The sequence below is a fragment of the Aquila chrysaetos genome, chromosome 26 (assembly GCF_900496995.4).
Source record: "Aquila chrysaetos chrysaetos chromosome 26, bAquChr1.4, whole genome shotgun sequence".
Taxonomy (NCBI): domain Eukaryota; kingdom Metazoa; phylum Chordata; class Aves; order Accipitriformes; family Accipitridae; genus Aquila; species Aquila chrysaetos.
The window spans coordinates 15,120,069-15,146,827 of NC_044029.1; the positions used below are offsets into that span (position 1 = coordinate 15,120,069).

Genomic DNA, 26,759 nt, shown 5'->3' on the forward strand with positions numbered 1-26,759 from the left:
CTCTCCCTCTCTGCAATTTTTTTATTTACTTCACAGTTGCATTCTTTCATTCTCCGTAGAGATTTGTGGCAACATTATATGACATCTCCTGGGCTTTCACAGTCTATCACCTTTTACAGCTCCCTCTTAATGCCACGGGTCATAAAAGACAGAGTTCATCTCGTTTTACAAAGGGGAAGTGGGGAAGAAGTCCTGTGCAGATCCTCCAGTTGCAGAAAGGCTTTCACATGCTGAAAAGTACCATTGTGAATAGGTTCATTGAGTCTTTTGGTAACAGCAGCTCTGCCTGTTTTGAGGGATGGGTGATTTCTACAGCATACCCCAGAGTCCTGATTTCCCAATTTGAATCAGCAATGCAGCAAAGGTGTGCTCCAGGCTGGGATCGAGGTGCAGCGGGAGCACATTTCCAAGTTTGGTGGAGTTGTCTCCTGTCTTCCCGTTTAGATGTAGTCAGTGCTATTCACTGATGTGTCTTCACAGGGCTAGCTCAGAGATCACTCTTCTCAAGAAAGGTCTCGGAGAAAAACGCTCCCTTCTTGTTCATCCCGTTTTGGGGATGGGAAATAAAATGTAGAAAACTGGAGGTGCCAGCCAAACCCTCGCAAGATTCTTCATTCAAATGAAAGGGGTCCTTCCGATGGCAAGTGGCGTTATAATTATAGACTAGGAAAGAGCAAGATCAGCAGCTGCTGCTGCTGCTGCTGCTTGTGTTTGTTCCCTCTGTAACTGACAGGACAGAGTACTTGGCAAAAACAGACTTCCAGAAGTGGAAAGACATTTTAACCCCTGTTCTTGTCAGTCCACTCCTCCTGGGGCTCGGCAGCAGCAACCCCTTACTTCAGGTTAAGGGAAGAGCAGGGTGACTACTGCAGACCTGAGGAGGACTTTGCTTGGGACGCCTAAGGAAGAGGAAGGGTCCGGGATTTGCCTTCGGGCTTGGATTGCCGGAGTAAAATAGCAGGTCAGTGGATATAGCGTGAGCTTAATATGCTTTTGTAGTTGGCTTAACTCGAATCTCTCTCACTCACTTTCTGTACTATGCCATAAAGCAAGAAATAAGGTGATACAATGACAAGGGGCAGGTCTGCACAGAGGCACTATTTATTTATACTTTCTGTAATGTGCCTTTCATGGTCAGTTAGGAAACACTGATGGCTGTTATTTTTTACTGTGGTTTCTCTCTGAATCCTAATGCATCCTGAAATTCTCAGCCAGGCAAAGATCCCATTTACAGTTGGGGTCAATATTAGTAGGGGAAAAAAAAGATCTTTTATTTTTAGGTTTTTATGCCTAAAGGCTTCTGATGATCTTAGCAAAAGTGGAGTAATATATAACTCACATTTCAGCCTGTGCTTGAGAAAGTTTCAGAGAGGGAATGAACACTGAGCAAAAGGAAAAGCAGCGTCATAGATATAAGCCAAAGTCTCTGCAGGCATAAAATGGGTATAACTCGTGTTATGTCCTCAAAACTCACAAATCCATACCAGCAGAAAGCCTAGCCCTATGTCTGCTAATGAAGTTAAGGGCAACACGATCAATAGGAAAGTCTTTCATGACACCAGTGCCTGTGGTATCTAATCTAACGCTCGCTGTCCTTCTGTGGCCCTGGCCAAAACAGCGCTCAGGCAGGAATGTGCTGGGGGGCATCGTTATGCTTTGCTCTTCCTGTCCGTCTCAGTTTTAGCTTTTTAATTTCCTGTGACCATGAGTAATGTTGGAAGGACTCTCAGTCAACATGCTGCCTGTGAACCAAGGGCTTGGGACCACCGTGCTAGAACCAGACCCAGCACAAGGCTTTACGCCAAAACTTCCCATTGAGGGGGAGCTGTACCCAAGTGCTTGTAGCTGTTCCCAGAGAAAAAAACGCAAGTGCAGATTTAAATCTGTGTTTGCTATGTTGTGAAATCTAATCAGATGCATAGCTGTCTTTCATAGCTTCGTGTAGGCTAAAGGGTTCTTAAATCACCTAATCTGACCTAATGTATATTTTAGGACATTAAATTATATTACCCTGAAGTCCCTATATGAACCCAATGATAAATGCTCAATAAAGCATTTGCTCAGCAGGAAGCTAAAACAGTGCATCACAGGCAAGGCAAGGTAACCAAGGCACCAAAGCCTGAAATTGCTGTAACAGTCCCACTTTTATTTGCCCCATTTCAGAGGCAGAAAGGAAAAGCTGCAGGTGTCCCGTGCGTCCCAAGCTAGCGTGAAGAGTTTCTGTTCAGTCAAGGGCATCAAGTAGAGTGCTAAGAGAGATGGCTGGAATCTGATTAAGTGAAATACAGTTGCTTGAATCAAGCAGGAAAATTGCACTTTGTGGAGAAAACTGCCCTATCCCAGTCTAATGTGAGGGGAAATATTCTTACCCCTGAATCCTATTATCATTACAGCTCTGCAGTTGTGGCCAAAACCCATGCACTAAGCCTTGCAAGACAGGATTTGCTGCAGCTCCGTGGAGGAGGTGGACCCATTTTGTCCAGCTCAGCTAGTGGCCAATTTCTGGCACCGTCCAGTCACTGATACTTGGGAGGACAACTCCTTCCTGAACCTCATGTGCAGAAACTGAGCGCCATGGATTTGACACTAATCACTGCCTTCCTGCAGCGCTGCAGATGCCCTGAGGGTGCTACGGGCAATCTCGTTCCCTCCTCCATGGCCCAGGACAGAAGGGACTGAACAGAAAGTTTCAGAGATGCTCTCATACCAGGGCAGACCAGCAGAGCCACTCAGCCCCAACCCTCTATGTCCCAGCTACGTGAATGCTCCCCAGAGGTCATCTTTTGTCTATGTGCTCTCAGCTTAAAGATCCCAAACCCCAGGCCATCTACCCACTCCCCTGTTTCAATATTTGTTGCCCCCACAGTTAGCAATTTATGTTTTACTTCAGACTGCATTTGTCTAACTTCATCTTCTAATTGATGCTGGGGGTCTGGGTTCCCGTCAGGCTATAAGCCCTCACATTATCCAATATCTTTTTTATATGTAAGTCCTCGCACACAGGCAGTCCCACTGGAGTTTTCCTTTGCAAGTTGGGTATTAGCGGGGAGATGATAGACACTTCTCGACCATATGACTTGAACAGAGGTACTCCATAGCATTAATGGGCAGGGACTAACTAAAGCCTTTTACAGCAATCCCAGGAAACTCAGTACATTGTAAAGGGTATTTTTTTACCCAATTTCTCCCCTATAGCCCAGCACAGGCTTCTCCTATTGTTTATAAAGCCTCATATCTGCTGGAGAATGGAAATCTCTGCTTTCATTTTCTTAAGCGTTGCATCCTGACCACAGCCTTTTTAGCAGACAGGACTGCATTTCTGCATGCCAGTCAGCCAGTTTGGCTCCTGAATTGAACTTTCTGGAGTTCAGCAGCAACAACAAAAAATGTAAAGGCCTGTGCCAAGTCTCAGAAACAGGAAAACTATCATTTGGATGCTAAAGAATAAAACCCATGCATCTTAAAAAAAACAATAACACAAAAAAACCCTCCGAGCCCACGCTGGCAAACCTTGAGCAGCCTATCTGCAGACAAGAAGAGACAGTCTGTCAGCAATAGAAGGCTTATGGTGCCTTTTCCCTGCTGATTCCCTTGGTGACTAAAAGAAAAAGTGGCACTTTTACAGCTGAATTTTAATGGCTTACATTACGCTCTGCATCAGAGATGCAGCCAAGTTACATAAAATACTATCAAGCCATCTATTAACTAGGGGTTCAGATTTTTTTCCTGAGAGTGAATGACCTACAGTGGCACCAAGAAAATATAGACAAGAATCATATTTATGATACACAATAACTACCCTGAGGCTTTGTGCTTGTCTTAGTTACTCCCTTGCACGCTGTACGAAACTGCTTTCATCCACATTTGGAGTTAGGGTTTTTTTGTAAGCACATAAAAGTTCCTGTAGCATCTCCCTACACTGGGTAAGCAAGTAACAAACCCAGCGTAAAATATTTACCTGTATACTTTTAGTACTGCTTTAATTGCACTGTGTCGCACGCTGCCTACCTGAGCAACCCTATGGCTTTTTTTGCATGGCCATGCAATGCTGAAGTATTGATGAGTAGGTCTAGCTGCCAAGCCGAGAAATAACAGGGTTCCCCAGCTGATCTCAGCTGCTGTTGTAACCGTTAATGAAAGAGGCAGTCTCCAAATCTCATTTGGTTTTAGATGAGTATAATTACCAAAGCTAGCTAAAAATACCGGCTGGGGAGGAAGGTGCATTTGTGGAATTTAGCTTTACCTCTCTTGCTGGAGTGCTGACAAAGTTTTGAAAAAAATTTCAAGTAAATTTACTTCCTTTTCTTTGCTCATACCAGACTGGAGCGAACTGGGAGTAAGCAGAGGCTTCAGCGGAGTAACGTGTCCCTGCCGCTGCCACCCAGGCAGGCGGCCACATTCGGTGCTAGCTGTGGCTTTGGGGGGTGTTTGAAGTAAAGCCCGTGTACAGCCTTGCATCAATCAATCTGCAGGTCTCAAGGGGGCTTGTAACTGCAAGATTTTTCAGTTTGTCTCTCTCTATATATATAAATACAGACAGCATGTATTTATGTATACATATACTATTATATGTGTTTATGTGAGTGTATATGTGTCTGTATCTAGCTATACAAGGGTGCATTCAGGTTAGAATACGCTGTCTAAAATGTTGTTGGTTTCCTGCTTCTCTTCTACTGTTTCTAGGCACAGCCTGCCAAGACGATGACAGTCACTTATTCCAGCAAAGTAGCAAATGCCACTTTCTTTGGATTTCACAGATTACTCCTAAAGTGGAAAGGCAGCATCTACAAATTACTGTACAGAGAATTTATTGTTTTTGCTACTCTTTACACAGCGATAAGTGTATTATACAGGTACACTCTTTCCAATTCACATCTCATTAAATGTTATCCTGAAGTTTCACAGTCTTCACGGTGTTAGGCTGATGAATGACGGTTGGGGGGGAGGTTACTACATAATTATTGTCTTTTCCTTGGACCTTTCCTAATGTCCTTTCCTTTCCATGTTTACTTTAATGTTCCTACCTATAGCTGGTAGGCTATAAATAAGAAACTGTCTATCGTATTCAGCTGATTCTGCTTTCAGCCCAGCATTGAGCAACTGTTAGGCTAAATAAACACCCATAGCTAGCCTATGTTATATAGCTTTTATCATTCTGACATCAAGTTGGTGGCAGCGAGCGTGCCTCTCTGCTTTAAATGATAAGTATAGACCTTCCATTCTACTTGCAGAACTGTGTCTTCAGTTGCTCAGTGGTAATTTCTTTAACAACCCTGAAAGGTGATAATTTGTGAGTCAGGTTATATAGTCAGGAAAAGCAAAGTTTTGCTTAAAGCTAGGACAGCATGGCAAACTTTATTTTTAAGCTTGCAGAGGGCCAAGAAAACTGCATGGAAGCCAGCCGTGGTTATTACCTGTGTGTCACCCAGCACCTGGGAGGGTCACGTTAGGAGAGTTGCTTCTTCCACCAAGGTGTGAGTTAAACACCCGAAAGACAGATGCATTCCATCAATTAGTACAGTGAAGCTTTTAATTGATGAAGTACACTACACAAGTATCAAAATCATGAATCAGCTCTTACCTTGATCTCTAATTGGACCTCAGTGTTTGCTTTTTTGTGAAGCGAGGAGAAAATGAGCTTCAGTTTGTCTGTGATTAATCATTAATTTTCCAAAATGTTCAGTAATCTATACCTGTAAACTTGGAAAGAAGATTACAGGATTAATATGTAAAGAAACACAACAGCCTCACATTTATTTTAAAAAATCTAGTTTTACTGAAATGTTAGGCAATTAAAGACCGTGGTAAATACACCATGGAAAGCCTTCTATATATATACTGCAGGTGTTATTGCACAATTGTAAGCAAAACCCACCAAATATTTGTCATGTGCTCCTTTTATATGAAATCAAAGAATAACTGTAATACTCTTCTATACAAATAAAATAATTGTTTATATTTAAGCTTGTTGTATTTCATTAGATATCTTTCTCCACGGGCAGAAGCTGCCATGCTCCACTCATTTTCTATCATCTGGTGAATATTTTCCTCACTGCAAGATAAATACAGTGGTTGTGGTTTTAATCTTGTGTAAAAGAGAAATTTTGTAGGAGTAAGAGTAAAAACTGCCGCAACAACGTAGCATTTTCAAATAAGAGCAATTAGAGATTGGTAACCTTTTGCAATTCAAGCCAACCTGAGCATTTTTATTCTGTAGCCCTCTGAAAAATGAGAGCAAGCTCTACCTGCAGACTTAGGGCTTAATATCATCGCTGGTCTGTATGGGATAGCAAGCTAATTCTCCAGGTGTATTGATCCTAATTAGTAGTGCCAGTCAAATTAGTCAGCAGAAAACTGCAAAGACGAGGGAATAATATTGTCTTCTCCTCCAGCTTCCTTATTACATGCCAAAAGTGTTCAGCCCTTTACCTTTAAGAACTTACCTTTAAGACATTAGCCAAGGTTGCTCCCGGTTGCACATACCTGATTATTTATACATATTTGCGCTTTGTAGATAGTCCCAGAATATTATGAAAGGACAGATACATTTTATTTTTGCTGCAGGTTTTTTCTTACAGGTAGCCAAAAACGGTTCTTTGAAAAATTATCAATTTACTGTGACAAATATGCTGAACAAATCCCAGTAACTTTTGTGCTTGGTAAGTACCAGTTCAATGTGAAATTATTCTCCAACGCTGTCTCTGTTCAGGCATTTTGTGACTGTCCATGCATGGAAGCATTTCAGAGCTGTGGGGCATATGGGAGGTTAGAGGCTCACAATAAAATCATCAGCTTCCAAGAGGTGTCCTTAAATTTGAGTTGCTTTTGTCACATCAGCATTTATGCTCATGTTCTTAATATTCCACCAAAAGAGTAAAGTTTCCATATGTATACATATAGAGAGAGAGCCCACTAACACTGATACATTGTGCCGGATCTTTCAAAGCACTAAAAAGGTTTACTACAGAAGAGGAAATTTGGAAGTTCATAAGTATGAGATACTCAGCTGGAACGGGCCATTACGTTGCAGTGTCTATTAAATAATTAAGATTGATTGCATCCTGGGTTTTGATGTGACTTTCTGCATTTATTCGGGGAAACGTAGCAGTTCAGCGATACGAATAACACTCTGCAAACTAAATCAAAGTAACCTAAACAGGAATCCTGATAGGCACTGGACTTTTTTCTTTTTTTCCTTCTAACCCCCAGGTTTCTACGTTACTTTGGTGGTGAATCGCTGGTGGAACCAGTTTGTGAACTTGCCGTGGCCCGATCGACTGATGTTCCTCATCTCTAGCTGTGTCCAGGGCAGAGATGAATATGGGCGCTTGTTAAGGAGGACTCTCATGCGTTACGTGAATTTAACATCCCTGCTGATCTTTCGCTCTGTGAGCACAGCTGTGTACAAAAGGTTTCCCACCATGGACCATGTGGTAGGAGCAGGTACTGCCGAGTCCTTCTCCCCAAAAATGTCTTTCCTTTCCTTCAGAGGTGGGGGCACAGGGAGGGAAGAAACCAGACTAATTTTTTCTTTCCTCTTTGGCCCCATGTGTGCCTTATACTAACCAGTGGCAAGGCTACCACATTTTTGTCAGTGGCTTAAATGACATGCCCTTAAGCGTGCGTCTTTAATGCTCTTAAAGTCTTCATCGAGCGACTCTATAGAAATCAAATGAGTTTGATGCTCTTACGTGGATCTGCTCTCAGACATCAAAGAGGCCATAGGCCTGCCCCGAGCACACAGGCATACGGAGCAGGTACAATATTCTCCAAAGCGTGAAAAATAACGTAGTTGCTCTGTAGCATGATGCAGTCATGATGGTGACTTGTTATACGGCATTGCCTCAATGTCTAGGATGTGACCTTGTCTTGAGTATCAGAGACTGGTCTCCGCAGGCACTTCACAAGTACAGCTTTATCTCAGTGGTTTGTAAGTAGATTGCATAGGTCAGAGATTTATTGTGACATACTTGAAAACCCTCAACCCCAAGGGTATTTTCTTTAAATTTACAACCTCACATTAAGCTTGGTTTTTCAAGGATAAATAGACTGAGTATTAAGTGTGTCTTTATTTTCTGTTTGTTTTGATAACACAGTGAGTGTGATGATGGGGAAGAGAGTTCAACCACGTAAGGCTTTGCTTGTCTATGGAGGACTGACTGCTGAGTATTTAAAGGCAAGGTGTGATGCCATGCCTTCTGACCGGCTCGGTCAGAGTCAGGGGTAGAACACCAGCGCCGAGATGTGGGGATCTATTCCAAATAAGAGAAGTCGTACATTTTTTACTGAACGTCTTGCGTTTCTTAAAATTATTCCTTTGGCAGAGATTAGTAAGCAAAGTTGAAGTTGTAGCAAGTTAAAATATGCAGTGTGTATATCCATATACGCATTTCAAATATGTGTGAGAAGCTTTGGATATTACAAAAAATCCAGGCAGAATGCACTGATCTTACTGAAAGAAATCATTTATGATGGATTTGGTTGGATTTTGAAGTTCTCTTCCTCGTGCTGTTCAACAAAACTGTTTACCTGAGCCTGCGAGAGGTCAAGGAAGCTTCTGTCACTCTCCCCAGCAATCTGCTTCTAGTACGCACTGGAAAATTACAACATTTCCAGCAGGCTAATCCAGCTCTGCCTCCCTATTGCTAAAGACAATCTGTTCCAGAAGAGACAAAATGTCACAGCGTTGTACAAAAATTGTAGACTGGAAAACAAGTTTTGGTTGTTTGGGTTTTTTTAACAGTGGAAAATATTCTACTATAAACTGTATAACTAATTATTGATAGTGTAGTCAGCTCTGTGGATTTCAGTACTTATTCTGTAGGTTTTAATACGTATTGTGCCACAGAATTTTTGTTGATGCAGTACTGAGCACTTAAGGATATATCTTGCTCCTATTAACATCCAGTGATTAAGACAGTCCTCCGCAATTATCCCCTCCCTAGCTCCCTATGGCATTACATATCAGACTGCATGGGAGTGCAACATTTAATATGAACGTGAGCAGCAGAATCTAATACTTACAGCACAGTCATCACTGAAACAACTTGTGCCGATTTTGCATTTCACTATCAAACTGAGAACTGCCACAGCGTAACTATTGCTACGCATTTCCCTTTTCAGCAGATTAACTGCTTAAATTCATAGATTTTAAATCTGAGAACAGTATCATGACAATCTAGCCTGACTCATCCGTAACACAAGGCATAAAAGCTTACTCACAACATCTTTTATCATGGTGCAATTTCTGACTGAGCTATGATACCTTCTAGGAATATACCCAGCCCTGATTTAAAATTCAGCTGGGTATAATGGAGACTACTTCACATCCTAGGTGAACTGACATTCACAAAGATGAACTTGCTTTTGAAAAGTAAAATTTTGTTCTCAGTCTGAACTTGCACAGAGTCATCTTCTAGTCACAGGATTTTGTAATAGGGTTGGGTTATTCTTCTCTTAATTAGATGAAAACACCATTTTCTCTCAATAGCTACCTGTTAGCAGAGTGCATAAAGGCTTGAATAAACTTAGGAGTTTCACCTTCTGTAGTGGATGGTCTTCAGTGCTGGACCTTCCTCCTAACTCTTTTCTAAACTCTTTTTCATTTTTTAGCGTTCTTTCTGGAGCTGTAGGCAGTAGAGGCATGTAGATTCATGACGTTATGGTGCTGAGTACTGCGGCACGTATGCCGTAAGTGTCAAATGCCTAGCAGCAGTCCTGAGCATACCAATCCTCTTGGCTGCAAGCTGCAAGAGGGAAGTTGGATGCTCAAGAACACAAGTCTTAAAAAACACGAGTAGTGAATCAGCAGCTGGGCGGAGAGCAGCCCAAAACAGCTGATAGGAAATGCTGAAGAGAAACATGAGGTGTGAGCCCAACTACACAAATACCTAAAGACAGCTGAAGTTTGCAGTCCCAAACCCTCTACTGGAATGAAGTACCTAAATTAATTCTTTCCCACATAACACAGAAGCAGAAAGTGAAACTTTCATCTACTTGATCACTGTTAGCTCACTCTGGAGATGTGGCAGACAACCACTGTTCAGTTCCTTCTTCTCTAACCACTAGTCTTCAGAGTATTTGATGTGGGTACCCTGAACCAGTCTTGTCTCAAACCATTCGGTTTTGACAGGAGAACTGAATACTCTTCGAAGCACTTGAGGGAGAGGATGAGTGACTTTTTCCAGCCAGGCTTGTGTTTTCATCAGTAATTTCCCCATAAGATCACTTTGGCTGACACGGTTCACATTAGTGTCCTTTGATTCTTTATTGATTGCATGCCATGTCAAGCTTCTCATACTTTCACAAGGATTCAGTGCCCTGTCATTCCTTAGATCATCCTTTTCAAGATCTTGGCACAGTATTTGCCAAATATTTCCAGTTTTCTGGAGCTGCTCCAGTCTTCCAGTGCTTGTCAAAACCAGTGTTCTTGTTCAGAGAGCTCCTCAGTTAATTCTCTGAATACTCTTGAATAAAAATAGTATGGCCATATTTAGAAACCATTTCATTTTAATAACTGAGGTTTGATATCCTTCCCTGTATTTGATGGAATATAAAGTGTTTCTTTACCACTGCAATAACAGTAAGCGCTTCTGAAATGCATGTTGTTGCCATAACCTTCACCAGCAGTAAGAGCAATCCCGACTTGTTTAATATTTTCTGTGATAAGAATACTAGGCATTATTAATATCCATCAAAGAGAATACTTAATTAATATAAACATGAACACCTTAACTTTAAAAACAATGGCAATTTGAACTTTGTTGTTAAAAGAACAAGGCTTTGTTGAGCTTTTCTGAACAAAAAGGTACCCAGTTTCAGTGGAGAGCTGAACTGATCCTTGGAGCTTTGCTGTTCTTCGTGACCCCCTCAGGCTGTGTCCTTCCAGATAATGACTTCCCAGAGCCTCCCAAGTGACTTACTCAGACTTTACTCCAGACTGTCAATTTTCTGATATTCTGTCTGTCTGTTTCAGCCTGATAGAGACAGCTTTTCCTGTCCCGTAATGAGCAGGCTGACCAGCCAAAAATCAAAGGCAGCCCGAAAGACTGACTTTTAGGAGTCAGGAGTCATGACTAGCAGGTCAATTTGTCTGGTTCCCTGATTATTTCTGTGCAGTTGATTACGAGAGCTGGCTGCAAACTGCCCGGGGACCTTTTAAAAGCTATGTCTTAGTCTGTTCTCAAATTCCAGGATACTGCAGGAGTACTGTGTCTTGCTGCTGAACTTTTCCTCTTCCACAGAATTTTCTGTCCTGTCCTTGTGTTCCTTGTTGGTAGCTGCAGTATTTCATACCTCCTGTGTTGACTTGTTGCAACTGTACAAGAGTGGCGTTTTCCTCAAGAACAGAATATTTAAGAAGGTCGCTGTGTTTAACAAATCTCCTTTTACCTTATTCGCATTTTTTTACAAAAGGCAACTGAGTTTTTATGTGTATTTATTCTTTTGCTGCTTCATGTATCTTTAGCAATGTTAGCAACAACGGGCCGATCCTTAGTTACTAGTTGGAGACTAGAAAAAAAATCCTATCTACTCTCAATGAATTTTCAGCACTCAAACTTGCATTAGATTGGCTGAGCCGCTTATTTTGGGGCTGCCGTGTTACTATCTTTGTCCTGCTTCGGAGCTAATGTCAACACAGCAAAAGAAGCCTTATACCCACCCTGGTAGGTGACACACACCTGAGCAAAAACTAAGATCCTTCAAAGCTGCAGATTGCTCCCATCCCAGAAAATCCAGGATTCGGACAAAGGAAAACGTGAAGCTCCTCCTCGTGAATTTTCTGAGGTTGTTTTTCTCAAAGGCTGGGCGGCAGGAGGACAGCAGAGCTTTCTCACCCGAGGGGGTGGAGGTGTTGCTCCACGACGCAGCGGCTCCCGTGCCAGCCCCAGGCAGGAGCTGCTCTGCCGCAGGTTTCGCCGCGCGCAGCCCCGGCTCCCGCGCGTCGCTGGCCGCGGGCTGGCTGGCGGCAGGGAGAAGCGGGGCTTCGCGAGGCGTGGGGAACTCTGCGGAAACCGTCACACCTTCCCAGCGCCCCAGCGAGGCGAACTGCCAAGCGGAGAGCGGCTTCAGCCCGCAGCACGTCGTCTGGCCCGGTGTCCCGCTAGCAGCGGGATTTCTGCGCGCGGTTCCTTTTCCATCTCTTTGCACGCCTTCGTAACCCCAAAGAAGACATGAAACGCAATCTGGCAGGGAAGCGTTTCGCTGGCAGAAGGCACGCTCTCTGTTGAGCTCTGTTTCATGCATGCACTTCTATCCTCTGTTGCTTGCTCACCGCTTTGCAGATTTACCGAAAATTTATCAGAATCAGGTCACGTAACTGCCCTTACAACATACGCTGAGATGCTGCTCAAAGCCATCATTGCTGAAAAGTGATAGTTTCTTGACTGACATATCCAGTTCCTTATTTTTCTGAAAGTAGAATGAAACTAGAGAGTAATCTGTACAATTCTTAGTATCATCTGTATTTACAATATGTCAGTGGTCAGATATGAGAACACAGTAATAGCAAATTATTCCATATATTGATCAAGAGGGATTTTGTGTAGGTAGTTACTGCAAAAAGAAGTTGTTTCAAGCAAGATCCATCCTGGCAAAGCAGCTCAAAAAAAAAAAAAAAGGAGGAGGCTACTGGTTAGAATTATAAATAGTGTTTTGCATAGTTCTATGCAAATGTCACATAAACAGATTCAAACATATTCAAAATTTATAGTATCAATAGCACTGCAAGCACAGAATAAATGAAGCCTTTTTTGGGGGGGGGGGTAAACAGGTTTTATGACAAGATATGAAAGAAAAATTTTTGATGACCTTAAGTCTCCCCACCTGAAATACTGGGTTCCATTTGTCTGGTTTGGAAATTTGGCATCGAAGGCACGAAAAGAAGGAAGAATTCGAGACAGTGTGGATCTGCAGACACTGATGAACGTAAGTAGAAAAAGTACATCTAGAGAAAACTAATCTGAAATTGCTATGTGGTAGCTTTTCACTTACATAATTTGATTTAGTGCATACAGCTTTCCAGTGTCATCTAAGTGATCTTACTCAGGATTTATACTTCTTTCTGTGTACCAATGTACACTCAGGCACACACAGCAGCAGTTTGCTGGGATTGTATTTATATAACTAAGAAGGTATTAACTGAAGCAACAGATTGATGAGTAAAAAATTATTGTAACATGGCTGTAAATTCATACTTGTTCTATTGCTGCAGGGAAAATAATGAGAATAATTTGTCATTTTGAAGATTTTAATATCAGTTTCAGGGAAGATAATCTCCCTGAATATTTCATTAAGTGGTCAAACATCCTTTTTATGATATAATATATTCTCTTTCATGTATCACTAGACAGTGGATACGATAGAAACAAAAGATAATTTGTGAAGAAATACGTAATAGACTAAGCATTCCAACTCCAGAAACTAAGTGAATATTCAAATATGACAATGGGATGCTGGATATAGTTATGGTATCAATATATACATTTATATATACTACAGTTTCATATCTCCCTGTCCTTTTGTATGTGCAGAACCAAACTGTAACAAAATATTTATAATTTAGCATTGAGCCCCCTGCAATTTTAGGTTGTCGGGGTTTGTTTTTTCTTTTTTTTTTTTCCTTTTAGGAGATGAATAAGTACCGGTCTTGGTGTAGTCTTCTGTTTGGTTATGACTGGGTTGGAATTCCACTGGTCTATACCCAGGTACTGAGCTATTATCCTTTACAAAATTCGAAACACAATTTCCATGAAAGGGGAGCTTGGTGCAAAACATCCATCGACTCGACCAGAGTCGCCGAGCTGTTGAGCACCCATTGACTCCCATGGGATCATGGACACCTGGCTAACTAAGTCATGTTTAATGTGGAGATGTTTTGAAGGCCTTGCATAATTTGGGAGAGGGGGGGAAGCACTGAAATGTTTTTATGTTTCCTGGGTCTTCTTCCTGGCTATAATTATGCGTGGGGCCTCTCTATTTGTAATACCTCCCTACGGATTTGTAAATTGTATGGCAAAAGGCAGTCAGAGGCCTTTGGGTATGTTTGTATTATGCATGTTTGTATAATTGCATGATTTCAATGAAGTTTTGTTCTTTGCAGGTTGTTACTCTTGCAGTCTATACTTTTTTCTTTGCCTGCCTGATAGGGCGCCAATTTTTGGATACTGACCAAGGGTATCAGGGACATGACTTAGATCTTTACATTCCAATCTTCACACTGTTACAGTTCTTCTTCTACGCCGGATGGCTCAAGGTAAACTAGCTTTCTGGAAAGGTCATGGGGGAACCCTCCCTCGGGAGCTGGTGAAGGTGTCAGAGCTGAAGTCAAGGTGTCAGATTTGTGGCACACTGTAAAATCACTGAAGATTAATGGAGTTACACCAAAGTTGAATTCAGCCCAAAGTGTCCTGTGGTCATAAAGAAACATCATGCAATACATTTTTAACTCCACCTGACAGATCTTACAGTAAAAAATGATTGGGAATCTGAAAGAGCTCATTTTAGTAGGACCAGTGCAGCCACAACTCCCCAGGGGAGTATTACACCAGCAAAATTGGGTCCCAGAACTGGGACTATAAAATGACAGATGAAAGATTAAAAAAACCCACCTTTCTCCCACTCTGCTGTGCGATGGGGAAATACTGCTGCAGATCTGGCATGGGCTGAAAGGGACTGAATCATACTTTCTTCCTATGATTGAAGCCAGCCTTTAGTATCTGCTCTTAACTTAATCAGATGCAGGCAATTAAAGGTCTCCAGTTCCAGAGGGCTATCAAACAGTGACAGCCAATATTGGCTACAACTCCACCGCATAAAAACATTCATTAACAAGAAGAGTTATAGAAGGAATTAGACGCTACCCATCAGCCCATTGATGCCTGCTCAGTTAACGTACCGCCATCAATCTGATAGTTGAGTAATCGAGCCACGTACCTCACGGCGATTCTCTCCTCTGCAGTGAGTATGAGAACTAACTGGAAAAAAGTTTCAAATAAAAAGCAAATTGGTACATTAGGGCCTATGTGCATTAAGATTTCCTTTTGGGATTATTAATCATGGCTGGAAACTTAGAGCTAACTTTTCTGTTAGAATATAAATTGCACAAAATTGGCCAGTTTCAGAGCCCCCTTCCCACAGCCAACTCCAAAGGGCGGAGGAGGGAAGGCAGCACACTGAGCTGGCGGATTGCGGGGGAAAGTAAAGTGCCTGCAGGGCAAGCTCCTCTAGTCCTGTGTCCTTGGAAATCGGGGGGGAAAGGGGGTTTGCCGGATAGGGACCAGCCTGGAGGGGAGCGGGAGAGAGAGGAAGGGAGGCTGGTGCGGCGGGGGGAGCACGTTTCTCCCATGGAAATGTGGGGCTTTATCTCTAGGCAATGTCTTCCAGGGTTTTACTAGCGGGTTACAAAACCGTAAGCTGTTCCTCTTGACCGCCCTGCTGGCGTCCATGAATGGGGGGAAGGTTTCCCCTTCATCGGCACCCAAGGCTGTTAGTAGCATCTCTCCCAGTCGGGCTCAGGGCTTCCAGCCAGCTCTTGGCTATGGCAGGTAGGAGATGCCGTTGTAACTGAAAAATCTTCTGCATAAGGAAATGAAAGGGAGGAGAAGCAGTTTGAAAAAGCAAATTTAATATTGGCAGCGCTCCCTCGGACCGGAGGTTTGTCCAAACCTGCAGTGCCCCCGAGTCAGGATATTTCTGTCTTGAAGGTTACAGCCGGTTTCCTGCTGAGTGCATTGGGCTTTGGCTGCCAGGCTGCAGAAAGGGCCCTGAGCTATTGACTTCCAGTAACTTGGCAGTTCCTCAGAAATGATGGCTAAACTGAGCTCATTCCTTGGCCTCGGGCCTGGTTTGTTATACCTACAATACAGGGGCAAAGTTTCCCATCATGTGAGACACTTCTAAATCCCCATTTTCATTATGGAGATAGATGGATCGTCCAAATACAGGGCTTAGTTGTCCAGGACTACATTCCTTTCCAGAGAATAAAGTCGTGTCTCATGTGCCAGGACCAGGTCAGCCAAGCAAAGGCCACCGCTGCTGTTCCCTCTGTCCCAGCCCTGCTCACTTTTTCTAGCTCGTGTGACAGGTTTTGCAGTGGATTTTGGGGCAGCGATCCCCCAGTTTACACCAAGTTGATCCACTGTCTTCCCTGGAGAGCCGCAACGCAGTCTGGATCATTCCTATTGCAGCACTTCCATAGCTATACCCAAAATTTAATGCCACGGGCCAGGCCAACGAGTGTGAGCAGAGCTGTCCCGTCTCCTTTTCGTTCCTCCTGCCTTATGGGTTTTTTTGTTGTGTTAGTCTGCTCAGCAGTTTATTTGTTGTCTTCCACCGCTGGCCTGGGAAGAGGTGGCCTAAGAGAGTCAGTGAGTGCTGACTGGTACGACCTAGAGGCACATAGGAATAAATAGCCAGGGAGTGACTCCCTTACTATTATAAGTTATTAAGATCATAGCCATCCACAGCAAGGTTCATGAGCAGGGCTGTTTAATCGTATAGTCGCTTCACCCATATCCACGTTAAACCGAGGACCTGGCCACTGCTACTGTGCATGGCCCTGGTGACTACCAGGATGGCTTGGGAGGGTCAGCAAGAATGTGATCGTCTTCAAAACTGGGGCTTAAAAAGACAAACAGAAGGAGAAAAGCATGAAGGGGCGAGGATATTTAACCTCAGTATCCCAAAGAACTGAGAAACAGAGAAGCAGTCTGAATTGCCTAAAACTTTTTCTTTTTTTTTTAAATTTTCCTGTTTCATCTTTTTTTTTCTCCCCCAGCAGCTATGAGTTTCCTCCCCACAATGCACTTTGGTGATCATGGGGATGGGGGGGCAGTGTCTGGTTGTTTTTCCATTTATTTATTCCTTGGGGGAGGGCAGGACTAGATAAGGCTCTGGGCAGCTGGAGAGGTTTCCTTTCCCAGCCTAGTTCCCAGACTAAGGCACCTCACCACAAAGGTGCCTGAGCTCACTGGTTGTCTCTTCCACAGGATGGGCTTCTCCCCTGCAGTTTTAATCATTTCATGCGCAGAAACCCGAAACAGCAGGCTGAATTAAAGAACAAACTCAGATCCCGACTCTTGGCTTTGGCTAGCATGATGCACGGCATCCACTTGAGTCAAGTTTTTTGGTGGGCTGCTTTTTGTGAAAAATCTTCAGAGGGCTGCCATCAGCATCACCCCCAATAAAGAAGCGGGGGCTGAGGGTTGAACTGGAGAGACGAGCTGTACTCCCTCTGGCAGACGCCAGCTGCAGGGACCAGGATACTGACCCGATGAGCTGGTGGAATATCGTAGACTATAATGCAATTACAGAGCCTCTAGCTGGTAAACTGTTCATTTAAATCAGCCAAAGACAACAGTAAGGAAAGGTAATGACTATCTTATGTGACAATTACCATGGCCCAGACATGTCTCAATTCCCAGCAGGCCAGCGCTGACAATCATGATTGACAGCACCAATGAGGCATGGAGGTATGAATCTATAGGGAAAGCAAGCTGTTCCTTGGCTAGGCTGGCAAAACCATCGTACGGGAGCTCAAGCTATGATTGCAAGTGACAGGCAGGGAGAGAGAGAAAAATCCGATCCTATTTTCTCTGCGGCAGCAGTCCTGACATGGCATGCCAACCTCTATTCACTGTCTCATTTTCCTTTCAGGTTGCTGAACAGCTTATTAATCCATTTGGAGAAGACGATGATGATTTTGAAACTAACTGGTGCATCGATAGAAATTTACAGGTTGCTGTTGTTATTTCTACTTCCAGCTTTACTGTACCATAGGTTATCATTACATTTAATGCTATTTCTTACACTGAGGTACAAATTAAGGGCAACAAGTGTCAGCAAAACAAATTCTTGCCCTGAAGGAGTACCTGTGGCTGTGATCCCCAGATTTTGTTTTTACAAGCTAATGCATCTTGATTTTGGCATTTGGCATTTATGATGCCTGACTAAACATGCAAGCAGCTGACCTCAAACTATAAGCTCACTTTATGCCTGGAAAAACACGTAATGTAGGTCAATCCTGCAAAATCCAAAAGCCATCTATTCCCACATAGATAAGGACACGTTTCGCTAATCTGAATGTCTAGAGATTACAATATTGTATATGAACCTTCCTTTAAAAAAACAAAAAAGGCAGCGAAGATACCAAAAAGACCAAGCAGGGCCCTGAACTAATAACCATGACTCATGTTGTGATGCTGCCGTGGGCGGCAGCATCTGGTCGGCGCAGGAGCCAGCATCCCCAGTGGCAGGAGCGGTGAGACGGCCAGGGTACAGATCTATTGCGGTTTCCAACCAGCCCCTGTCTGTCGTGCCACGAAGGACCCAAAGACACAGAAAAGTCCCGTGGCACCTGCCGCTCCCCTTGCAGGCAGAGCCAAGCGTAGGGTTGAGCTGCTGTCGGACCCCACGTCCGCTGGGGACCACTGAGAGGTCCCCAAAGCAGAGCCCCGGTGTTGGGGGGAGCAAGGGCAGGGCAAGCAAACCAGCTTATTAAGCAATGCAGGTACGCGCAGGAGTGGGAAAAGCCTTCACGCTGCCAAAGATGCTCTCTGGCTTAACACCACTTCGGGCTACTCGTGCTATGGGACCTCAGAGCCCTTTGTATAAAATATATCGGAAGGCCCTAGAACAGGATGGTCACCTACGTGGTTCTGAATGTCTTAAAATGTGGACGAAGCCCATCAGAAAGCTTCTCAACCTCTGGACGTTTTAAGAAGCGCAACTAATACTCTACACAGACTTCCCATAGCACGTGGAAGATCACATGTCCATTTAACTACATCATGCGTGAGGAAAGGACTTCAATCTGACGCAAATATCTTTGCAGCATATAGAAGACTCAAGTTACAATAAAATTTATGCTTTCATGAGTATAGAAGGGTATCGGGGGTATATTTTATAATACTGAGTCTCTTCCCAATGCCCAGGCCAGCATACACAGCTTACTTTAAAGGGTTTCTGAAAGAAATGTTGACCCAGGGTTTACAAAGCAGATTATTTTGTATACTGTACTATGTTGAAAGTGACATGATTTATACCAAAAAAATCTAAGGTCTCACTTCTGGCGGTGGACGAGATGCACATGAACTTACCAAGGATAGAGAAAGACATTTACTGGAACGATTCTTCTGCCCGACCGCCCTACACAAAAGCAGCTGCTGATTACTGTATTCCTTCATTTCTTGGATCAACGATTGAAATGGGGTGAGTGGCACCAAGGGTCCTAAATGCCATCAGAAAGATCACCATGCCTACAGCGCACGTTGATTGACGGACAGTCGGTGCAGGGCTGCGGGCTGCGACGATACTGTGAGCGGGAAGGTGGAAAAGGGAAACGATGTTAGGAGGGAGTGGACAGGCTGGTGTTGGTGGGATGATGTCTCCAGTGGCCCATGTGCTCCTACAAATTGTGCACCCATAGCTTAAACTGTATAATTAATAAATAGAGTATGTTTGCAGGGGGGGTTGTTGATAGTCTCTGAGCACAGGATGGCACCTGAAGACAGTGGCTGACTTTTCTTAATAATTCTTTATTTATTACAGCTTCTTCATACATCCCCCAGTTAGCAAAATAGCTATTCCTTTGCTTGTTTAGTTAGCAGATGATGGTTAAAATCAGTCCAGATTTTTGCAAAGGTAAACAAAAATTGATCTTAAACGCTGTATGACTTTTCATTGACTAATAATCTGGGCATGGAAGTTGGAGCGGTCAGATTTTGTGAAGGGATAAAGAAGGGAGTTATTTGCAGAGATCAACACAAGAACCGTCATTATAAAGAAATATATAGAGGATATAGGATTGCCCCATGTTCTCAGGATCTATATGAGAAATCAGTGATAAGCCAGTTAGCTTAGAAGCTCTGTTGAGTTTAAACACTTGTGACATGCTGTAATGTAGAACAGGTCAGTAAGATCTCACTAAATACCACCATGTCTGAACAAATACCAGGGCAAGTAGATGTTTTTATCTGAAAATTTTTTTTTAAACTCTATAGCCATTTTTTTAACTTTAAAACTTATCTCAAGAAGTTTTTGATTTTTCCAAAATTTTCCAGCCTCTATCAGCTTAATTTTTTGCTTCATTTGGCCCAGAAATTGGTGTTTTCTCATTTTTATTCCTCTTATTTTTCCATTTTTGCATGCATTCTACTACAAAGAGCAATGTTTTATATAAGCTCCTTTTATCACACACAGCCTTTTCAGAATTTATTTCCTTCTGGAAAAACTATAAAATGGCCAAAAGAAAAGTAAAGAAGAAAGTAAAAAAGTAAAAAAGAAAAACTCATAGAATATAATTCATTTTACCACAATTGCTAGGGGAAAAAAGTGGCAAAGAAGAAACATTATTAAGTCTGCAAACATTTTTTTAGTAAGCACTTCACACAAGAAATGAAGGGGGGAGTGAATGGAAAATAGCTCCATGTTAGCCCCTGTGAAATGCAAACAGCTCTGATGTGTTGACTTTTTTTATTAATTATTTTCTCTTCTGAACTTTTTATCTGTTCAGGTCTCTAAAAAAAAACGTTCTTATGCAGACTTCAAAAATAAGGTCTGAAGATTCATTCAAGTCCAAAGCAAATATATAAAACTTGAACCCAAATCCAAAGTCTTCTCCAGTCCCCTCAAGCCAACATCTGGCAGAGGTTGCCCAGAGAGGTGGTAGATGCCCCATCCCTGGCAACATTCCAGGTCAGGTTGGACGGGGCTCTGAGCAACCTGATCGAGTTGAAGATGTCCCTGCTCATTGCAGGGGGGTTGAACTAGATGATCTTTAAAGGTCCCTTACAACCCAAACTGTTCTATGATCTTCACAAATGCTGGATGTAGTTCCTCTGTCCTTCCAGGCTAGTGTTGCCTCCCTGTGCTCGTCACCTCAGATTTGGCCTGAGCCCCTTTGCCATCCTTCCCCTTAGGACAGGTAACTGGGCCAGTTTGGCTTGTCTTCTGGGGTGCACTGAGTCAGTAATGTGTCCTGGATTGCCTGGCAGACACAGCAACAGTTGTTCTCATGACCCACCGAAGCTTGGCAGAAGAGTACCAGGTACAGGTGGGACTTTCAGACACACTGTCGTGCCCCAGAAGTACGTGAGATTTGGCCATCTGAGTAATTCCAACGTTTTTTTAAACGTTCACGCCCTGCTTCCAGGGGTAGCTTTTTCACTGTTGTTATTTTTGCCCAAAGGATTCTCCTGAAAAAGTATCTACAGCACCGAGCAGGGTTTCTTTCTCCCCTTTCCCTCACCCTAAGCACAAGCCTAATGTGTGGAGCTGCCGTAGAGGTCTGCAGCCCAAACACGAAATGGGGCCGGATGCCTGGCTGGATGCCCTCCCAGTCCTCCAGAGAAGAGACACGTGGATGTGGAGAGCTTTTTGTGTGCTCTGGCTGGTCCAAAGGCACAGGCACTATTTCTTGGCACCCTCATCCCTTTTTTTCACCCCTTCCATGCCCTTCCTTGGGGACACACGAGGGCCTTGGTTCCTATGTCTTCCAGCTGAGACAGCAAGGATATATGTGCATGCAGACCACACGCTTCCTATACGTAAGTGACACCTACTTCTTGACTTTATTTGGCAGGCTGGCTGATACCGAATTCCTCTATGGGGAAGAGTGGCCATGGGAAGAGGAGAAACACCGAAGACAACGTTCAGTGCTGAGAAAAGTCAAGAGATTTCTCAGCGTCCATGAGGCCCCTTCGTCCCCGGCTCACCGCCGCTACAGTCGTCAGACAAGTGAGAATTCGGTGTTTTTCCCAGCAGATGAAAAGGGGCACATCAGACGGCTGCAGGAAATGCACACAAGAGGGAGACACTCTACCTCCAGCTTCAAGAAGAAATATGAAGGCTTTGACAGAAGTAACAGACTTCACAGTAGCAGAGATCTAGGACCCATAACTGAAACCTCGAGGAGCGAGGCACAGTTCGGTGACAGTGACACCTCATCCGAGACAAACAAGCCAGTTCCCGAGGTCATCATCTCTGAAGCCAAGGAGAAAGCAGCTGACGTGCTGGGCAAACCAGATCTGCAAACAGAGCGCGCCGCAAGCATGACGGAAGAGATGCTCCAAAGGAGCCTAACTGAGGCAAATGTGACTCTTCTGGACCATCCTTTTTTCCCCCCAGAAATGACTACGTACCTCCCAGGCTCTGAGGTGCATCAGTCACTTCCTACTGTGATAGGGGAGCCCAAACATGAACCCCATGGTAGTAACATAGCCGGTTTCATAACAGATCATGAGAGAAACCTTCAGAGATGGAGTTTACCGAGCTTCCATAGTCATAGTACAGTGTCAAATGCTGACACCGCAACGCCTTTAACAGATTCTGGGACAACTTCACAACAAAGGACCTTCAGCGACGGAAAAAATGTTACTTCTGCTGCTGCTCCAGAGACGTTTGAGATGCAGCACTTATGGGAAAACCTGGATAGTAAAGAAACAGCCATAGTAGAATTTTCCAATGAGAAAAGTGAAAAAAAACTTTGACCGTGCTTCCCCTGGGCTTGACTGAACTTCTCATCTTCTCTTGAAAGTGGTTCTCACACAGATTTGCTGAAAGTGCAGACACGATGCTCAGACAAGTCCTGAGCGAGATCCAACAGAGGATTTGGGCACCTAAATAGGAGGCATTGCGGTGACATGCTTTAAGCCACTTGGTTGCTGGCTTGAAATCTATGACCCTGTGGGGAAAACATTTATGGGGAGAACTGGAGGCCTCAGGAGTGGATGCAAACCAGCCAGCGCACATGGCAGCAAGCTGTGTAGGCTCACCTAGAGGAAACACTAAGGTTATCAGAGGAGCGGAGGTGGCTCTGTCCACTTTGGATCCACCCTGAACACGGCTACCTTTGGCCATTCCTTCAGATTAAGGTCCATGACATCCTTGTAAGATCCACCAACAGTTTTGGTTTCTACTCACATGGCTAGAAGGGGAGGTGTGGGCTCAATTCCCTCCTCAGCCTGGAGAGATCCAGCCCACCATCTCTCACTGCCTGGTGGAACGCGTGAAAAATCAGGCTCCTCGCTTGTGCGGGGCAAGAGCCTGCCCCCGCTCCTGCTGAAGCTATGCCACAACAGAGCGGAAAAATAAAAGGATTAAATGTTTAACCTCATTAAGAAAAATGGAAGAGGTAAAACTGCTGATGAGCTGGGCATGGGAGGGCTGAGCCTTGGTCTCTGCTCCTTGGAGCACGTATGCGGCATACCAAGTGGCTGTTTATTGTAAAAGGCCATTCCTATCGCTCCCTCGTGATGGGAGGGCTGTGGCACTCTCTCAAGAGGTGATGGAGCTGCAGGGGCAGCTGAGCTTAGGGCCCCACTCTTGCGGAGATCTTCAGCTGGAAGCGCACAGGCTGCAGTCATCCCAGGGAGACAACCAAATGGCCCAGGACCACTAGCAAAAATTGCTCTCCGCTTCCTTCCTCCCTCCCCTGTTCCCATGCTGCCCAGACGTACCACACACGCTCTCCTTGAACCCAAACCCGAGACAGCATTAGGTGGCTCCTGCTGCTCCAGGGGTGGCCAAGCCACCTCCCTAAACCTGCCAGTAGCAGCCTGGCCTTTCTTCTGCTGCTCCTGCCAGAAGTCTCAAAGCAGACCCTGAAAGCAGCGGCAGCTCTTTGTTTTTAGCTCTCATCCACATCTACACAAACACAGTCCAGGGTGCGACTGCCCTACAAGTGAGTATCCGAGTAGGTGGTCTCCCTGGACAAGGGAGTGACCAGGTAGCTCAGGGGCTGGGAAGAAGAGAGAGAAGGGAAGATGCAGAAAATGATGGGGCTGCAACAGCCAGCAAGTGGTCTGGACAGCAAGTCCACCCAGCTCTGAAGGCTGCACTTCAGACAACAAACCAGCATCTCTACCAGGGTAACTGGCAGCACCAGTGGCTACTGGGAGTCTTCAGGACCCCCTGAAGCTGGGAAGGGAATGAATGGACCTGCCTGCTCCTGCTCCTCTGGCCAACAACGTAGGTGAGGAGCACTTCCAGTTGGCTATCCCGTAGAGCAGGACTCTGCTATCTCATCTGGGGGGGCTTTGAAAACAAATCAACCACCCTCCCCACTTCTGCTTCATCCAGCTTTGTTTCGGTCTGGGAACCGGCTCCTGTTGGTGTGCGTTAGACACGGTCTGAGCAGTGCCACCCTTTCAAGTCCTTCAGAGACACTGGACAAAAGCGCATGTATCCCCATCGCTTTAGGAAGCAGAGGACACTTAGTCCGAGGAAGAGCTGTTTAAACTCATATCATGGGAATTTCAGGCACGCAGAAAAGCCAAGCGTAGATTTCCCAGGCACCTACGGAGGCACTTCTTCGCACCATGAGATGAGGTGACGCCGGTGTCTGACAGCAGCTGGGCAGTGAGGTTTGATCACGGTTCTGGAGTAAGGTGTTCTGGTGCAACCTCACCCTTGCCCCTCCGCAACAAGTCCTCAGGCAAATCAGGTTGCAATGTTCAGGTTTGACCAACAAAACGAGAACCTCAACAAAGTGAAATTATATTGAAATAAACAGCACCTTAGCCTAGCAGTCCTATTTTCTGGCTGGCCTTTACTAGGCAATACCCAGCTTCTGGCAGCATCCCATAGCTTTTCAGTCATCAGAGCCCCAGGCTGCTGACCATCCCTGGGGAAGAGGTCTCTATTGGCCTGTGACAATGGTGGAAACGTATAGTTTTCCCTTCCCTACGTCAGCAAAGAAAAAAAGATGTTCCTCCAGCATTCCCTCTTTCTTCCCTATTTCTTCTTTTAGCTGAAGCCACACTTTTCAATTCAATATTTTCTCAATTTAGTTGCCTCTGCAACTGCCAAGGAACTCCACTTACCAGTGAGCTTAACTTTAATAAATGGTAAATTTTAAGTATAAATGATACATTTTAAGGATCCCCAGACAGCTCCAGTCACACAGCTAGACACAAAGTTAAACTGCTGCTCTCCTTGGGAGCCTGAAACACTCCTCTATAGCACTTTGTTAAAGTCAGGAGAGCAATACGGGTTTGGGGGGGGTTTGGCCATTCACCTCCCAGCCGTGCACGTATAGGAAGGGTTTTCAGCAGCTGTGGAGAAAGTCTGGCCTATTATCTAGCTCTCTCCTCACAGCATGTAAGCTTGAGGAACTGTGTAAGGGAATTTAAGCCAGAAATTAGAGATGACTGTAGCTTGCCCACTACAAATCTGCACTGAGGGTCCAGTCCCACCACACCTCCTCACTCTCCTCCTTCACACAGCTTCTACCAGGGCTTAAGGTGTTGGAGCAGAGTGGTTGTCCTCCCCAACCCAGACGCCAGCATGCTTCATCCCGGCACTGCTAAGCCTGAAGAAGCCTTCCTAGCTTCTCATCGTCCAGCTCTGCTCGTCCTCCATCATCTTCTTCTCAGCCTGGCCGCTCCCTAGGACGCACACTGCTGCTTTCCACCAGGACGTTACGCATCTCAGGAGCGATGATTTTGCAACCTCTCCCACTCACTCTGCCAGCACTCCCTGGCCCAGCAACTGTGTTCGTTCTTCGATGGAGGCTCAGGGTGGCCACACAGTAGCCGTGAGGTAGATAAAAGCTTCAGTTAAGTCCCACGGAGGTGTCTATTAGACATGGAGACACGTGTTAAATTAAGAATGACAGCTCTGAAGTCCCACAATGTAATCTGCAATACACAAATAGCATCGCACACAGAGCGGGCCAGCTCCAGGTTAGCTATAATATTCTGTTGGTTGCTCATAAAGAAGCTAGTGCTGGGATGAGTTATCAGAAAAATTTCCTCTCCTCATTTAGTCTGTTATCTCACTTTTGCAAACATCTGCAGGCTCTGATTTGTATTAAATTATCTTTGGGATTATGTGCTCTTTTAGGCACTTCTTTCGGTAAACTATTTGCCTTAGCACGGTAAATGGACTATTTTAGCAAACCCAACAATTTACAATTCATGTTCACTGGTATAAACAAGGTTGAATTATTGCATGAATAAAGGCACTTTGAGAAACACAGTTGTCTTGACTGTACTGAACTGTCAAGAAGCACTTCTGGCAAAGGTTCGACCTACCACACAAGCCAGCTTGATGTCTACCACGAACAGCGAGGCAGACCTACAGAAGTTGGCAAAGCTGGAAAAGACTGAGGAGAGAACAGAGCCAGGATAGACAAATAGGCCAGAGCAGCAGCTTGCTCCCATCAAATGGTGTTAAATCTTGAGCAGGATGAGATTTATCAGAACAAAGAGAGGGCTGGTCCCTGCACGTGCTGCCTGACTTTCCACATATTTCTATGATGTGTTCACACTCTGCACTGGAATTCGTAGAGCTGAGATGTCGGTGCAGGGACCAACGCGGTGTAGGGACATGTCCCACCACCCTTAAAATCCTCTGTCATAAATAACAGATCTCTAACTCTGACTGCAAACTCGTGTTTGAGGAATATATACATATTTTAGAAATAACGGACATATGCCAGAGTGTTAAGTCTGCTGCATAGTAGAGAAAAAAAATACCCCACTGCTGTTAAACAGGTGGTAGGGCTTTATAGATGTTTGTTTGTCTTGGTTTACGACCAAACAAATGACATTTTCTAGACAAATATGTTAGCTCATGGTCACTCAGTTCTTTAAAGAGTGATATGGACAAAGGGAAAACACATCAAGATTGGCCTGAACACACACGGTAACTTCATACAGCTCAATCTTGTCCGCAAAGAGACGACTGGCAGCAGAGGCCCCGTTGGTAGAGGTTGATAGCCTGGATGCCAAATGTATAACACAATGTGGCTGCAAATA

At 44.4% G+C, this 26,759-nt stretch overlaps 1 protein-coding gene across 2 annotated transcripts; it reads left to right on the top strand.

The window, feature by feature from the left end:
- The first annotated feature begins 587 nt into the window (after positions 1-587).
- On the top strand, positions 588-25,973 carry BEST3 (bestrophin 3). 2 transcript variants are annotated; one of them, XM_030003138.2, is made up of 10 exons: positions 588-961; positions 4,684-4,853; positions 6,565-6,659; positions 7,210-7,443; positions 12,773-12,927; positions 13,629-13,706; positions 14,102-14,254; positions 17,656-17,736; positions 19,058-19,209; positions 21,581-25,973. In XM_030003138.2, the coding sequence occupies exons 2-10, from the start codon at positions 4,702-4,704 to the stop codon at positions 22,485-22,487; spliced, it is 2,007 nt and encodes a 668-aa protein (XP_029858998.1). In that variant the 5' UTR covers positions 588-961; positions 4,684-4,701; the 3' UTR covers positions 22,488-25,973. The 2 variants fall into 2 exon arrangements, with proteins under 2 accessions (XP_029858998.1, XP_029858999.1); XM_030003139.2 differs by lacking the exons at positions 4,684-4,853; positions 6,565-6,659 and having other exon boundaries at positions 589-961.
- The last annotated feature ends 786 nt before the right edge of the window (positions 25,974-26,759 follow it).